General features: G+C 36.1%; 1 protein-coding gene across 2 annotated transcripts in view; it reads right to left on the bottom strand.

Moving 5' to 3' along the window:
* The window catches only part of PDE4B (phosphodiesterase 4B), a 435709-nt gene that overhangs the window by 364698 nt on the left and 52725 nt on the right, over nucleotides 1-18286 (bottom strand). Inside the window, exon 1 of one of the 2 annotated variants that reach the window (XM_042952043.1) lies at nucleotides 2053-2288. The exons of the other annotated variant lie outside the window; for it this stretch is intronic. Coding sequence (XP_042807977.1) covers nucleotides 2053-2288 — 236 coding nt within the window. Of the gene's footprint in view, nucleotides 1-2052; nucleotides 2289-18286 lie in introns of those variants that run through there. 2 annotated transcript variants of the gene reach the window in all.

Below are 18286 nucleotides of genomic sequence, written 5' to 3'. Positions count from 1 at the left end.
CATAACTCAAGTCATTTTATAAGTTTGGTGACTAATGGATTCTTTAAACCTGTATTATGGTACATTATAACCAATTCATGTGTTTTGTGGGGGTTTTCTTTTTTACAATCTGTAGAAATTTTTGCTTTACCTCAGCTAGAAGAAGATCACTCTAATAGCATAAGTTACCTCAGATATCATTGAATTATTCTTTTTGTAGCTCATTGCAAGAAAATTTGTATAATGCATGAGTGAAACTGGCTTTTTAATCACTTTAAAATTTGGATTCTTTTGAAAAGAAAAAAATCCAATATTTATAGCTCATGTTCCTAGCACATCAAAAATCTATTCTAAGTAAAAAGAAAGGTCACATTATTATATTCAGAAACTCTACAGTAAGGAAAATATTACCAAAGTCTTATGAAGATTTACCATTATCTGAAAATTAGCTTACTAAAATTAAATGTCCTTCTTCTCAAAATACTGGTTTAATATTAACACAAGTAGTAAAACATATAAGCCTATTGGTTAATTGTACATTTTCCATCTCTGTTCTTTTTATGAGAACTAATTATACCCACATCCCTTCTCCTATCCAGTTATACTACTTAGCAAACTATATGAAAATACATACACATTAGGAGTGGAGTAAACCACGAGAGAAAGGCGCTCTTCAGTATACACTTATATATAAATCTTCTCTTTATACAAATGCTACCATTGGTAGGTTTTTAAAAACTAATCACGTGCATTCTACGTATGAGACTATAATTAAGATTTAATTCATCAAAAAGATGACCAGGAAAATTCTTCAATAGAGCAATTATATGAACAACAGTCCATTCTCAGAAAACAAAAACAACCATACCATTTTAACTAGGTAAAGTATCTTTTGGCTAACCATGTGGTACCTATCAAAGGCAAGCTACATATTTCTAGGGGTAAGTTGAATTTGCCAATGCACTGTGCAGTAGATGAGACAAACATTTCAGATGAGTGGAAACCAGAATTTAAGTAAATATTAATGTGCAAACCCAGATATCCAGATATCCTCAGTTTATAATGTTGGTTGGCAACCTAATATGCAGTCACACAATCACGGTGTTAGAATTGCCTTTAAGAAGTACTAGCTCCCTTTATTGCTATGGTCCCTATTAAATAAAAACCATCCAGATACCCAATTTTGAAGGGTCTCTCAATCTGAAAGAAAATACGTCCTCCAGAGAAATCAGAAATGCCCCAGTTTTGGTGCTTAAAGTTTATTTAATTTTTATTGTGCTTTTTTAACACTTCATTATCATACTGGTTTAAGGAAGCTACCCCATTGTATGTAACACATACATTAAAGGTGGCAGACTCAGTGCAATTTTTACAGAAAGTTCTTGAATGTACTTACTTGGCATTCCTAAGTAAACTGGGGATTTATTTATTATTGCCTATAATTCTGAAGTTACTACTTTTTTTACAAGAGGCTCTTCAAGATAATAGCAATTTGAATCTAAATAAGACTAATTAACCATGTCATTTCAGAAGTGGGAATTTAGTTCTCCTTTTCTTTAAGCCAATAAATCAAAATCGCACTAGTTTCTACACAACATACATGGCAATGCAATAATTAAGTTTGACTTTATATTACACATTGCCATAAGAAATAAATCAGAACTAAAATTCAACCATTTGTCTCGTACCAAAAATACGCAATTAAAACATATCAACAACAGCCACCAAACGCACCGAAAGAAGTCAGCTATCACCTCAACAGAGATTAAACAAAACACTGAATGTTAAAAACTCCTTCAGTATTTAATTTACCTAGAATCAGCTAGGTATACTTTGGTGAGCAGTAACTTTAAAGACTCCCTACAGTTAAAGGCTTATTTTATCTGGAAACAGCTTGGCAGCACAATGATAATTTAATATACAGTGCACTATGTATTCTTCAGCAGACCCGCTCTCCATTCGTTTCACACTTGTGGTATGCATTATGAACAAAATTCAAATGTTCGTTTTCTACATTTCTGAATCACTGCCGCTACTGAAAAGCACCACAGACACCTCCAAGTCCCGTCTTACCATGTATGAGCCACAGTAAAACGCCGACGTTGCCGGATGCTTTTATTCACCAGCAACTTTCTGAAAAAGCATGGTGAGTTCCTTGGTGAACTGCGTGGAGAAATTTTAGGAGATGTAGGTCTGTTTCCCGGTAATCTTGGAAGCTCCAGTTCTAAGTGCATTTGCTCCTTGAAAGTCTTTATGCAAACCTCAGATTCGGAAGCAGTAAGTTCTTTTGAAGACTCTCTTGCTGTCATGTCTTATATGGAGTGCTGGCTTTCACCACCCAAAACAAAAACCTCAAACATAGCAGAGACACAGCTGCAGGTTAGGAGGCTGATGAGTCTGCAAACTGTTTTCCAGTTTAATTTCGGAAGCTGCGGCTCCAGTGTTTGAGCTGCTTAGAGCAAGAGCAGCATACTCGAAGAATGGTAACTCAGGCTGTCACAAGGAGCTTTATCAGCCTGGCTTCGCCTCTGAAAATGCGCCAAAGTGCTTCCTATGTCAGTAGCCTCCTTGTGGATGAGGCTTGTCTGCCAGCGACACACTGACACTCACTGAATTCATTCAGCTGAATATATCAACTCATGAAATATTCATAAGGGCTTCTGATAAATCCTTTACATGTATTTTTTAATCTTATCAAAGGAGCTGCACTCACTAATGGATAGTCGGCAAAACCTTGTCACTTGTTTTGTTTGCACAAAAAGCAGAACTAGAGCCTGTCCAGCACATGTGATGTTTCAAGTCTTCATTCAGAATTATCTTGCCCTATAATGCACACAACACTAACTCCACCTACCAGATGCTTATTGGCCTAGGATTATTTAAATAATCGCACTCTGTTTCCCCCTCAACAACACCCTCCATCGCTCAGATTTTCATCAGATTTGTACAGCTACTGTTCTCATCACAGTGAAAACATTAAATCAGGGACTGTCAAAAGCCTTGCTAAAACAGCCCCCCAAATTCCATTTCTGAATGAAAAAGCTGATTTGCTGAAGTTTTTTTTTTCCCCTTCCCTTCTCCAGAAGATCCAAAACAGCATCTATATAAAAAATGTCAGCTCACAGGAAAACATTGGATTTGGTTCATTCCCCTGAGGAATTTAAAGGCTAATCTTTATTCCAATAAACATTACCCTCATTCTTCTGTTTAAGCTCTTTGTTCAAGGGCTAGCCACAGCAGCCACTCTGTTAGTTAGATGCAAAGTCACTTCTGAAAGCCAAAACTTCACAGAACAGAAAGGGAGGTAACAACGGGGAAGAATGAAAGCTGCTGGGAAAAGTGCAGAGTCCAAAGTCAAGCACTGCATGTGTGTGTGTGTGTGTGTGTGTGTGTGTGTGTGCTTTGTTCACAAGGGCATACAAATGAGATATATGGACAGGGGAATCCAAACAAGTGTCTCAAGTACCAAAGCAGATCATTGTAACCTGAAATTTCATTTAGAAATACACTGGAAAGCAGGTTTGATACTTTAAAAGGCACATGGAAGGGAAAAGAATATGGTGGTGCTTGAAGTGTACAGATGTTATGAAAAGTCTGTACCAGCCATGACTGCCACCAGGGCCAGCCTGAGCTCATAAAAATTTGACAAAGCAAAACTAAGGCTAGTCAGTGAGAGTGACAGTTAAGGAATGATTCACAGGAAGACTTCAGTGAATAAAGGAGAATAGTTTTCCTCTAAGGTGTGAGGACTTCCACCTTTAAAAAATCATTCACATACGTCATATACTCTGACTGAATACCTAAAGGACTGAAAAAGAGCAGATGATGACCTAGGGAAAAATAAACCCCATGCCAGCCTTTGGGGGAAGTGGGTCAAACCTAATAGAAAGGATTTAAACTCCTAGTTTACAGGTACTATCTTGGAAAGATATTGATATTGCAGTAACACCTTAAAAATATATCATGAACAAAAGCAAAGTTAGGGAATTTCAGAGTTGGAAAAAACCTCAGTGATCACCTTATTCAGCTTCTCATTTCAAAGACAGAGAAACAGTCCCAGAAAACTTCAGTAACTTGTCCCAAGTCACATTGATAGTTGACATTAGAGCTAAAAATAAAACCCAAGCTTTCTGATTCCCAGTTGACACTCTTTAACTGTATGAAACTAAGAAGTCAAAAGAGTCATTTTGTCCAGCCAGGTCCTCATACATCTTCTTTATATATTTGAGTATGTCTTAATATCATGTGAGGAAATATGGTCACTGGTACCTATTATTTACCACATTATGAAAACAAAGCTAGGACTTTCCTCCAACAATAATATGATTTAAAACTGAAACATGAGAATATGTGATCCTGCCAATATTCAGAGTGTTTCATTTGCAAAAAAAAAAAAATGCACTTTGAAGTTACCAAGGTCTTTCTCATAATCACTTTTTAAGGTTGCCAAAATATAGTAAGCATTTCAGGGATTTTCTTTCTCCTAAATTATGGTAAATTTCTTAACTTAGATTTAGCTGTAGGTAAACTGGGGTTCAGATAAGGAAATGTTGACATATGCTTACCTAAAGCAACATAATGATGCAACTGTAATTATTTTCCAATTCTTATCGGCAATTTATGTGACATCATGTGACATTTCACATTACTCTTCATTTTGCCTACTATGACAAGCCAATGTCCCAGTTAAAGAAATTTTGAGAATCATCCTAAGAAATAAAATTCTCAAAGATAAAGTCTGTTAACTCTAGTCTAGATAACATTCAGTAATACTAAAGACAGTTAATTGAGATACAAAACTTAAAAGATAATGAGACTATTTTAAAGTCTGAATTAGTTACCCTAGAGGAAAGGAAATGTATATCTACAGGTAAATTCATGAAAGTTTGTTTCTAGAGTCAAAATGCCAAAGAAAATCCCAACACCGTGTTAAATATTGCAGTCAAAGATGAATCTAGAAAGTAGGAAACGGGAGGTGTTATCTAAGAAAAAGTACACAAAAGCATAGTAAAAGCAGATAACACCCTGCTATATTTTAGCAAAGAATATACTGTTCTGAGAGAGACAGTCAAAAGAACTGGAGGAAAAAAACAAGAATAAAGCAAACAGTTATGTGCCCTTCTAAGAGGCTAGGAAGGAGCCAAAGTCAAAACCTTCCTATCTACATGCCATGTTTAGCTAACCCTTGGCACCCCAAAAAGAGAGATGAGTAATTCTGAGTCAATTTATTAGCATACAGATAGTTGCCCTTGGGAATTACTTGAGAATTCCAATTAGAGCTATGTCTCAATTTGAAATAATGAAATTCCTAGTGTCCACATACTGTTAAAGTGATATGAATCAAGAATCTATCATAATAAAATATCATTAAAGGATCTGAATTGAGTTATACGGTCAAAAATAATAATGTATTATATGTATTATTTATAAATATTATGGACAAATAAACAATACTTTGAGTTTTTATCAAATTAAAATGGAAAGCAAATTAATTACAACCAAACAAAATTATAAACTTGTAGTACAAGTATTATAACATTGTTAAAATGTATTTTAAAAGTTATACTTTGTAATCAAATTATTTTAAATGAAAATAACTATCTTCTTTTCGTATCCAAAACCTTTCAGACTTTAAAAGTTTACCTGGAATAAATTTTCTCTGACCTGAGTGACCAATTTTTAACTAACTGCTATTATAAAACTAAAGTATTTTAAAGGCATAAAACCAGATTCTATGCAGTAACATTATGAATAACAATGTTGAAAACAAAACAAAACAAATATGGCTAAACATTTACCATGAATACAAAGCTGGACATTTGAGAAGACAGAATGTATCTGGAAGTTTCTTTATGAAGAGGAATAGATTTAAGACCATCAATATTAACAGAGTTAAATTGTTGTTGATTATATCTCTAGATTATTACCCAGTGCTCTTTTTCTAAAACAACATACAATTGAGCACAGCCATGAGGCTCTACTCAATTAAATATGGACAAGCTCTTCTTTCAGCCAGACAAGGTAAGATGTGAATACAGAACACCAAGAAACACCAGGAGCCTCTTTCAACAGAATGCCCTACTCACCACAGATGGCAATTTCTCCCAATTTCTCCATTTCAGAAATTTCTCTATTTGAAGAAATAGAACTAGACTTATTCCAACATGGCTGAGGAAAATATGCCATTCAGTTGAATGGAAATAGTTGTCTGGCCATCTAAAAGAGGAACAGTTAACTGACTATTCTTTAAGAATTAAGGGATGATAGGGAAGTAGCTCACATTTATTGCATACCTGTGGTATCAGACATTGTTGTAAGCATTTCAATAAATTATTTCAATGTTTCCTCATTATAAACTTATCAAACAAGTAGTATTGAGATCTCTGTTGGACTTCCTGATGGTATTAACCTCTGAGGTACTTAAGGGCTGAGCTTAGCCTTGTTCGTTTCTAGAATATGGAAGAGTCTGGTACAGAATTGATACCCAATAAATATTTCTAGACTGAATGCACATTATTTTGCTCATTTTCAGATGAGATCATCAAGACACAAAATTGCATACTTTTTAAGGAGTTGACCCTACACCACACTTTTTATAACAGAGGAACCTAATGAGACAGAAGAGGGAATGCAAGCTCCCACGGTAGTCTCGTCTTATCACTAAAGTACTAAATGTCCTTGAGTCTGAAATCATCTAGCATGTTATCTTTATAAGATGATATGAATGCTTCACTTTTACCCATATGACACTATTTAATTCCTCAACATTACTAAAATGGTGCTCCCAAAAGATCAGCTTTAACCTGTACCACCTCCAATGTCACCTAAATCCTACAGAGGGAAGCTTATACCCTCGTTACTTGAGCATGGTATCACATGGTTCATATAGATGGTCCCATTCAAGAAAGAAAAGCCCTCCAATGACTCCTCATTACACTCAGTCAAAGTGAAGGTCCACACAATGGCCTAGAAGACCCTAAGTGTCCCCATGCTCATCTCAGTACCTCTCTGATTTCATGTTCTTCTGCATTCCCTCTGGCTCTCTCTGCTCCAGCTTCACTGGCCTCATTTCCATTCACTGAACCTGTTGTGGAAGTTTCCTCTTCCCCAGGATATCTGCATGATTTGTTCCCTTATCTCCTTATAGGGTTTGCCCAAATAACACTTTCTTGATGAAGTAAGTCTTCCCTCATCATCCTGTTTAAAACTGCAATCTCTCCCATTCTGCATCACTTTCCTTCATGTATCTGTCAGCATATAATATAGTATATATTTCTTATTTACTTGTTCGTCATTATTTGCTCCCCCTAGAATTTGTGTTTCACAAAAGCAAGAGCTTTGTTTTGTTCACCAGTGTAACCCTGGAACAGTACTGGCTATGTAGTAGATATTTAAATAAATATCTGTTTGATGAATAGATCAATGATCTCCTCGGTGCAGAATAAGACAAGGGAGGGGGGTAGCAGGCAAAACTGGGATAAATGACCTCTCTCAAAGGAGAGCAAGAGCTATAGTGGTATTAAGCCATAACCCTTCCACAATTTTGTGTATTATTTTATGTCATTTTCCCAGCCTAAACGTGTTCAATGTCTCTACTTTCTTTGCCAAGAATACTGTCTCATCCATTAAGGGTAAAGTCACATGAAAACTCTTCACTGAAATCCTTCTCAGCTTCCACAGGCAGAGACTGCCATTTCATCCCATCTGCCTGCCACCAGCACTGGGTTCATCTTCAGAATGTCTCAGAGGATATCGTAGTACATATTATTGTCTGTCTCCTGGAGTAACCTATGAGCACTCCAAGGACATAAACCATTTTGCTCATTTCTTTATGTCCACAGCCTGACATTGCTCTGATTAATATTTGTTGATCGAAACTATGAATAGAAAATGAATATGGTGCCCCAAATCATGCCCTCCTGTCATGCTCAGATTATTCTTACTGTTTTGACAGCTAGTCCGGGCAATATCCTAACTTCTTGAGCTTACGAAGGTTTCCAGAATGAGCTGCTTAAATCATAGCAGTTTGGCTGTGTTTCCCATTTTAAGTAGCATTTCTTCATTCTTTAAAAAAATTATTACAATTATCATTATTAGTATTATTAGCGTTCACATTCTTACTGCAGTGCAAAAGCAGAACAGCCATGTGTTACACTGCCTTTTCATTAGGTGGTGTACAGGCAGGACAGACTTGTAGGCCCTCTCCTCATGGTGCTTTCTGGGTTGGGCAGAGTAATTAGGTGCTTCTTTCACAAAGCACATCCTGTGAAGGCAGACTGCATAGGCAAAAACACTAACGAAGCTCCTCGCTTTGTTTCGTAGGTCATTGTTAACATCAAGATATATTAGCAAAGATGAGTCAGATACCTAAATGCAAGGAGAGAAACTATTCCCATGGTAGGTGTTTTAAAATCTGCATTAAATGAAGGTATTCCAGTTCCCAAAGATAATACTAACCTGTCAGCAAATTACCTAAAAGGGTGACTTCAAATGAATAGGATATTAGGGACATATATGTTTAAAACAAAGGCATGTTTGGAAAACCTCTTTCTCTAAATGATCTTGTATATTTTTATTATTTCTACTCTGTCAGCAGTCTTCTGTAAAATATGCTTAAAAACGGCATGGTATTAATCTACAGCTAAAAATTTTAAATGTAAATAATTATCTGTGTAAGACCAATTAACTAGGATACCACAGAGATCATAGAAAGTGTATAGCAGACATGAAAACTAAGTCAAATTCACTCCATTGCTCTTAAAAAGAGACTAATATTCAGGGATCCATTTCATGCTTACATATATATTTGCAAGGATTTAACAGAAACAATATTTTCCTAAATTAGTGATATAACAGGATGAGTCTAAAAAGGGTACTGAATACATATGAACATGGAAAATTCTTTCAAAATAGTGAATTAGATCATCATGATTGGCTCATTTAATTTCAAGTTTGTTTATTCACAACATATTCTGTTAATTCAAAATCTGTTCATATTAGAATTTTTAAAAAATTCAATAACATTAATAATGATAATGATTTTGATTTATAATGAAGAAAATGGAATTTTATCTATCAAGACTGCATGTGAAGTTCTATTATTAAGAGGTAACTCAAATTTAATTTCCTATAAATATTTCATAGCATTGAAGCACTGCAATATTAGCATATGTAAAATCCAAGAGTGGAGACATTTTTTATGCATGCATGCCAAACTCTGTAGCAAAGACTTTTAAATAGAATGTATATTTTTATAAAGCTCCCTTGGTTACTTTTTGTCTCTCTTGTTTTCTTTTTAAATTTATCATACAATAAGATTGACCTTTTTGGAGATGGTGTTCTATGAAATGTAATGCATGTCTGGATTCATGTAACTCTACCATAATCAGGATAGAGAACAGTTCTATCAACCCAAAAACTCTCTTGTGCTGTGCCTTTATAGTCACATCTTTCCACTCCTGATTCCTGGTGATCCCTAATCTATCCTCCATCACTGTAATTTTGTGTTTTCAGTAATGTTATAGATATGGGATCACAAAGTACTTCACATCTTGAGACTAGCTTCTTTCACTCAGTGCAATGTCTTTGACATTTAGACAATGTTACATTTATTAACAGTTCATTCCATTTTACTGCCATATAGTTTTCTGTTGTATGGATGTACAACAGTTTCTTTTTTATCCATTCACCCCTGAAGGAACATTTGGGCCACTTCTAGTTCAAGACAATTATGAATAGAAATGTAATAAACATCATGCACAGGTTTTTCTGTAAATATATATAGGCCATTCCTCTAAGGTAAGTACCAAGGATTGGCATTGCTGGGCCATATGCTAAGTGTATGTTCATCTTTATAACAAAAGGTCAAATTGTTTTCCAGAATGGTCAAAATCATTTTGCATTTCTATCAGCACTATGTGAGAGTTCCCTGTTGCTCCACAGACTTGTCATCACTTTGTCTTTTGTGTATTTCAGCCCTCCTAATAAATGTGTAGTATGTATCTCATACTTCTTGGTTTACTATTGGCTAATGTTGATCATGTTTCCATGTGCTTATCTGCCATCAGTAGCCTCTTAAGTACAGTGTCTGTTCAGGATTCTCACCCATTTTCAATTTAGATTGTTTCTTTTCTAACAATTGAGACTTCTTCCCCAATCTTCCCACTAATGTTTACTTTTCAGAGTTCTCAAACAGCTGATCTATGCATTCTGTCCAGGACTTAAAGCTATATTTAGAGGTAGAAACAGAATGGAGCATGATGACTCCCATCTTACCTGGAAACAGAACCTTTAACAGCATAGTATCAGTTACAAAATCTGAAAGTTTCAAATTGGTTTTACAGTTTACAACACTTTTACATTATCAACACTCTTCTTGAAGCCTTTAATGTTTCCATTCTTGCCTTAGCCATTCCTTTACATCTGTGGGACTTACATATGGGCCATCAGAGTGACTTCCTAAAACTCACTCTTGTTGTAATTAGTCCTCAGTGCCACTACTGAGGGCAGGCGTGCTATCACGTAGGAACAGCAGAAGATTTGATTCATTTTGTGGCAAGTTAAAAAGAAGCCCTTCTAGAAATGGATTCTAGGTGACTTCCAATCTCTCTTATCCTGACCATTTTCCCAAACAAGTTTCCTTTTTCCACTGTGGCATCATGAATACTTCTGAAAGAAATCTCATCTTTTCACTCCTTCTTCCTTATTTCTTTCTATACTAATTCACACATGCCTCAAAGATATACTTACTGGGGTGCCTGGGTGGCTCAATTGGTTAAGCGTCTGACTTTGGTTCAGGTCATGATCTCACGGTTTGTGAGTTTGAGCCTCACACTGGGCTCTGTGCTGTCACCGAGATCCTCTTTGTCCCTCTCTCTGCCCCTCTCCTGTTTATTCTCTCTTTCTCTCAAAATAAATAAATAAACTTAAAAAAATTTTTTAAGATATACTTATTGAGTAGGTACTATGTGCCAAAAATTTGATTTCCTATTATCTTTGGTAAGCCTGTATTATTGCTTGAAGTTTTGATATTTGTTATTCAACATAAAATCATAATTCTAAAGCTTTATGTAATGTTTATTTTATCTGTGACTTGATAAATTTTTCAATCACTTTCAATTAACTTTTGTTTATTTTGCATTTAGCAAATCTTTATTCTGTACATACATAATAAGTCTTCATTGGCATGATGATGTATTATCTGAAAAAGTTTCAGCATCAGTCTTATAACTGCTTTCTTATATGTACACACCTTACAAAAAACTCTATGCTCTTAGAGAGTAAAAATCATAATATATTTTCTTTATTGAGTGGTTAATATTTTTATTTCAAAAAATCAGGATATTGTATATAACACTTTCTGAAAAGTAAGACATTATAATTGAATGAACTACTCTATGGGTGTTTTTTAAATTAAAATGTATTTATTTGACACTAAATTTTGTGTGAAGTCAAAACTAAAAAATTCATAAATATTCAAATTGTTTATGTATTAACTACTTTATCCAAAACTCTTGCACACAATATGCAAAATGCTTTGTGCATGATAAGTGAATGTGTAAAAACCCAAGAATATGAATCAACAGTATGCACTTAATTACTGGTGTTAGTTCACTGTCAACTATGAGTCAGGCACTGTGCTAGTCTAAGGAAAACTGCAATGAGTAAGCGAGATTCCCATCCATCCTCATGGTAATTATATGCTACTTATAGTCTAATGGTACAATTATCACAGGTCAATTCTAATCATAATTCTAAACTTATCTGCCTCCTTATTCACTTGCTCTCCTTTGAAAGAAGATCAAAACCAGGTTTTCTTCTATTTTCCTCAGTATTTGGGTTCCTCTCCATTTCATAGATTATCCTCATCCAGGCTGTCATACAAGATAAATATGGAGACATTCTTTGTCCAGAGTTTCCATAGTTTTTTTTTTCCATAATATATCCTGTTAGTCCCTATTCCTTGCTCATAGCTCAACTTATGATTTTTTTAAATACCAAAGGAATGTAGATGCCCATCCAGTGACACATACCAACCAATGCAAACAAACAAACAACAAACAGAACCTCTTGCTTCATTTCTCTGAATTCTAACTGGGGCATAGGGGATTTCTGTCATTTTTTTTAAATTGATTTTTTAATGCTTTTTATTTTTGAGAGAGAGAGAGAGAGAGAGAGAGAGCATGAGTAGGGGAGGGGCAGAGAGAGAGGGAGACACAGAATCTGAAGCAGATTCCAGGTTCTGAGCTGTCAGCACAGAGCCCGATGCAGGGCTTGAATTCATGAACCATGAGATCATGACCTGAGCCAAAGTTGGCCACTTAACCAACTGAGCTACCCAGGCACCCTTGTCTAATTTTTAAAGTAAATGGTAAGTGGTTTTTCTTCCTTTGGTTCACCAAAGTCTGACTCCCAATAATGTCCTCCAATTGGTTCTAGTTCTGGGACCTGGGATTACAATGAGTAAGTCACATGATAGACTTTCAAAGATCTATCCTCTAATACTTTGATATCTTAAATAACTACAGCTCTTTCAAGTACCCTTTACCAAACACAGATTAGATAGTTTTTTGTAATAATCAGGCTGAACCACTGACATACATAATAGTAATGGGAGAGAGTGTACTGGTTTGCTGTAACTGCCATAACAAATACCACAGATCAGGGGGATTAAACAACAGATATTTATTATATCACAGTACGGGCAATCATAAGTCCCAAGCAAGCTGTCAGCAGAGCTGACTCCTTCTGAGGGTTGTGAAAGAAGGATCTGTTCTAGGCCATTCTCCTCGGCTCATAGATGGCCATCTTCTCCCTATATCTCATCACATCATCTTCCCTCTATGCATGACTGTGTCCACTTTTCTTCTCCTCTTATAAGAACACCAATCCTATTGGATTAGGGTCCATTTTAATGACCTCATTTTAACTTGATTACTTCTGTAAAGATCCTATCTCCAAATAAGGTCACATCCTAAAGTTATGGGGTTAGGACTTCAACATATTAATATAGGAGGGCCCCAATTCAACCATAACATTCTACCTTCTGACTGCTCAAAATTCATGTCCTTCTCACATGCAAAATACATTTTAATTGTACCCAAAATTTCTTATCATTCAAACATCAACTCTGAGTCCAAACCTCATTTAAATCATCCAAGTCAGTTATGGGTAAAACTGGGGGCAAGATTCATCATGGGACAAAGTTCCTCTCCATCTGTGAAACTATGAAACCAGAAAACAACAGAGGTAGAACAGGTACAAGATAGACATTTCCATTCCAAAAGGGATAAATTGAATGGAAGAAAGGGTCATGGGTCTCAAGTAAGTCTGAAACCTACTAGGACAAATTCCATTATAATTTGAAACTTGAAAATGATCTTCTTTGGCTCAGTGCTTGGTCCTCTGGGCCCTCAGCCCTGAGCAATGGGGGCCCTGCCCTCCAGGACTGAGGAAGTGGTTCACCTTCCAAAACTAAAGAAGAGGCCCCCTTCTGACACCAAGATGGAAATGGTCCCACTTTCTTGGGCTTATGCCTTCTGGGCTTATAGTGCCAGTAGTAGCCATTGGCCTCTGAATTGCCTTCAAGGTTGTTCTTCACTTTTCTTGAAGGATTACACATGTTTGCAACTGGATAGATCTATCAGCCCATTTCCTACCTGTGGAATCTCAGAAGTCTGATAGCCTTCCTTCATTTTATTCACTCCACCTTTATCTCCCTTCAATTCCAACTGGCAGTGTTTCTGTTATTACAGATTTTTTCAAAAAGCTGGGGGGGGGGGGCAGTCTCCCATGCAATTCACAGGGGTCTAAGCCATCAGGCAAGAGAGTCCACCACAGTTCTTTCCCAGATAACCACATCTCTATTCCTGACTTTTGCTAAGTGATTCATTGGATCCATGAGTAACATGGTTGGTTGTCCAGCAAGCCCTTGATGTTCTCTCTAGAACACATTTTTTTTTTCCTTTCTTGTTTTTTTGTTTTGTTTTGTTTTTGTTTGTTTGGTTGTTTCAATATGAATAGGCTGAGAATTGTCCAAGTCTTCAAGTCCTGGTTCCTTTTTACTTAACAATTCCTCCTTTAATTTATCTTTCTCCTCTTGTATTTTACTATAAGCATAAAGGAGAAACCAAGCCGTGCCTTCAATACTTTGTTTAGAAATCTAAATCCAAGTGTGTCATTTACAATTTCTACTTTCTACCCACAAAAAACTAGAACATAATTCAGCCAAGTTCTTTGTCACTTTATAACAAGGATCACCTTTCCTCCAGGGTCCACTAATGTGTTCTTCATTTCCACCTGAGACCTCAACAGAGGCCCCGTTAACATTCACATTTTTACCAAGTATCCTCAAAGCAATCTAATCCCTACCTACAACTCTTCCAGTCCTCACCCACAACTCAATTCCAAAGCCACTTCCACATTTTTAAGTGTTTGTTACAATAGCACCCCATTTCCTGGTACCAAAACCTTTATTAATCTGATAGGGCTGCTGTAAGGAAGGACCACAGACTGGATGGTTAAACATAAATTCACTGCCTAGTTTTGGAGGCTAGAAGTACAAAACCAAGGTGTTGGCAAACTTGGTTCCTTCTGAGGGTTGTTAAGGAAGGATGTTTTACAGGCATCTCTTGAGGGAGTGAAAGGCAGAAGGAGAAAGAAAGAGCAACTTGGGGGGTAAGATAAAATAACTGATATTTATTGAGAATTTACTATGTACTAAACATCTTTGCACATATTATCATTACTTATAAAACTCATAATAGCCCTTCGAAGTATATTCTACCCTTTACAGATACACAAACTGAATTACAAAAAGGTGAGATGAATTACCCAACATCATCCAGTTAGTAAGGATTTGAACCCAAAGTCACTGACTTCAGAACTCCTGCTCTTATACTGCATTGCAAAAGGAAAATGAGAAGGAAACACATGGATATTCCCTAAATATAAAAAAATCCACTGTGTAAAAACCTATTAACTTTAATTATGTTATATCCTAAAACTAGAACTGCTTCTCTAAAAACGTCGTATTTCAAGACAATAGAAAATCATTTGAATATACAATAAAAATTATTAGTTTCCCCTAGGCTAACTTCACTAATGAGCTATTTTTAAAATAGTTTTGTCTGAATGTGCTCTTATTAGTTTTAAGTCAATTTGGAAAGGAAAAATATTGGCTGGATGGGCCTTGGCTTGTTCATTCATTTGCCACTCAAAATTAGAATTTATTTGACTTTCACATGCTGTTAAAAACTAGAATTTTTCTTATTTACCTCCTTTTGTTTCTGATAAGTATTAAAGACAGAAATATTCTCCTATGATTCTATTTATAACCTGTTTCAGCTTCTAGTAGACAATCCTGAAACTTAACCTTTTGGGACTCCAGGGTTAACAGCTTCATTCTCTTGGATTTCATGACTATGAACAATGTTTTACTATGAAATCCATACTGAGTTTCAAGTTCTGGGTTTGGATTTTAAGCTATTTCATTTGTGCTACATTAGCTACAACCAATATTTTAATTTTATTTTGGCAATGTAGAAATTTTAGAAGTGAGAGATCAAATTCTTAATGATACCACTTTTGTTTAATCTCTTTAAATTTTTCTCTTCTTTGGAATGCAGGTCCACTTTTAACAGATACTCTAAGATGCCACTTCACACCAGCCCCCAAAGTAAAATGGAGGGACTCTTTCATTCCATTTTCCAATCTGTGCTAACAGCACTTCTTGGTTCAGTTTTCTGGATTTCCGGACACAGTTTGGGTTACAGTAGCCACTAAAATTCATGGACACTGCTTGCCGTACATAGAAGCCAAAGAAAATTTCATCTTCAGAAAAACATAAATTCAAAGTGAAGCATATTGAGAACATAAATGAGATTCAAATAAAAAGAAAAGGAACACCCTTCCCCCTTTGTAGCAGGTGACTTATACTCTAAAATCACAGCCTATGGTTATGGCTGTAGATTCCATTGGATTATTTTTTACAGCTAAGGCAATGTGCCTCTTAAGGCAGAGATCCAAATTTCTGAATCGTGACGGCAACAGCTGAAGACTAAAGATAGACGGTCAAAATAGCATTTTCTGTACATTTTCAGTTGTTAAAAAACCAGTTACAGTACATTATGTATGAAGTACATTGTTTTAATCCTGTGATGGCTCCACTGGAGCCATAAATCTGTCAAGATTTATGACAGAAAATATTATTTCCTGCCTTCATTATATATACATCTTTAAAATGGTGATGGCTCCTTTTCTTAATATAATATTTTCAAATGTATTTCATATAGGTGCCTACAATCCTTATGAACAAACCATTCCTGTTTCAAATAAATGGCCCATTACATGGCTAAGCACACTCACCTCAGGAGCTATTTGCTTCTACCTCTGCCTGAAAAGCCTCTGCTCTAGATCTTTCTATGGTTCCCTCCATATCTCCTCAGACATACGCTCATACATCTTCTCCTCAGAGAGGCTTTTCCTACTCAGCCTCCGTAACACAGTACCCATCCTCCCTCTCCCTGGCTGCTTTGTTCTGACATCTTCCATTGCTCTCTGACGTTGTTGGTTGTCTGTCCCAACCACTAGAACGAAAGTCCCATGAGGACAGAGACCTTCAGTTTTATTTACCACATGACACCAACACCTAAAACAGTGTCTTGTATGTCGTAGGTGTTTAATACATGTCTGCTTAATAAATAAAGGCCACTTAGTTAAACAGTAAGAGCATTTATCGGTGCTCTCATCAATTTCCATCTGTCCCCTTGTCAGTCACCTCATCCAGGTTCTTAAGCCAATTCAGTCTTACAGCCCTGAAAAGAGATGCTGAAAGACATGTGCAGAATGACCGACCAAAGGCAAGGATGAGACTTGTCTTGAATTCTCCACTATTAATGGCCTTTGAGTCCTACCACTGCTGGGGCACCAATGAAAGTCTAACCTTCCATATTCAGAGAAATATCTCAATTATCTATTGCTTAGCCCAAACACTTCTTGCTAGACAGAAGGCAAAGCAGAAGTGAACTTGCGACCTTCCCAGTGGAGTTACTGCACCACTGCCCAGCAGGATTCGTTCTTTCAGACAGCACAATGGTAACACTGTGTACAGAGGCACCATTCACAGGAGACACAGGAGCTCCGCCAAAGGCAGGAAGGCAATCTGTATTGAATACTATATGCCGAGAGAGCTTTCTTTTCACTTCAAAATGAGAAGCAAGCAATTTGGGGGATGGTAACTGTCCAAGTAGCTTTACATGTCTGCTAGGTGGAAAGACCCAGGATGTGAATCACTTCTTTTCTGGAGCATGGTTCCAATAAGGAGTTTTATTTTGGTAAAGTAATAGAAATGCTCTTTGAACTTGATATTCAAGTTTGTCACAGCTCAATAAACATTGGAGGAAGATGATGATGATGATGATGATGATGATGATGATGATAAAAAGTAGCAAAATGTTTCAAATACAACTGAGTTAGACAACGAAAATATTTACTAAAGGCATAATGGTTAATGGGACTTTGAAGAATACTTATTAAAAATCCAGATGTTGGGCACATGGGTGGCTCAGTCAGTTAAGCGTCCAACTCTAGATCTTGGCTCAGGTCACGATCACATCATTTCTGAGACTGGGATTCACTCTCTCCTTCTCTTTGCCTCTCTCTGCCTCTCTCTGTCTCTCAAAATAAACAAACTTTAAAAAAATCCAGAAGTGTATAAAGGAATGAGATGCCAAGGTGAGAGACCCTTAAATCTGTATAAAATTCTAAATAACTCAGTATTCAAAACACTGAGCTTTTTTCCAAGGAGATTTTTGGTAAGCATAGTAATTCTCCTTTCAATTCTAAGCTATCATTTATATTGTCCAGAAATGCTGCATTATAATTAAGAACTATTTTGCCATAGATAACATTACATTTCCTAAATAGTACTCTTGGTATTTTTTCATTAAGATTACTAAACACAAAAATACAGCAGTCCATAAAAAAAAATCTGTATATGAAAATACTTATGTGGAAACAAATTAAACTGCTGGTAAATTGAAGAGCAATCAAGTAGGAGAATGACCTAAGAGAATGAATTATTTATCAGGAGTCTGTGTCTTGAGATCTAACATAAGCCAGCTTCTTCATCATCGTAGGGCAATTCGTTTAAGCCTTCTGTTTCCCAGTTCCTTGCCTATAAGATGCAAATGTTCATACCTACTATTTTGCAAGGTAATTCATGTAAATTAACAAAGTACAATTTAAAATTTAAACAGCATTGCATGTGCAATGCAATCTGGTAGGTACATACATTTGGATAGTATAC

The sequence above is a fragment of the Panthera leo genome, chromosome C1 (assembly GCF_018350215.1).
Source record: "Panthera leo isolate Ple1 chromosome C1, P.leo_Ple1_pat1.1, whole genome shotgun sequence".
Classification (NCBI taxonomy): domain Eukaryota; kingdom Metazoa; phylum Chordata; class Mammalia; order Carnivora; family Felidae; genus Panthera; species Panthera leo.
The sequence above is the reverse complement of the archived record's forward strand: the minus strand, read 5'-3'. Positions and strand labels throughout refer to the sequence as shown.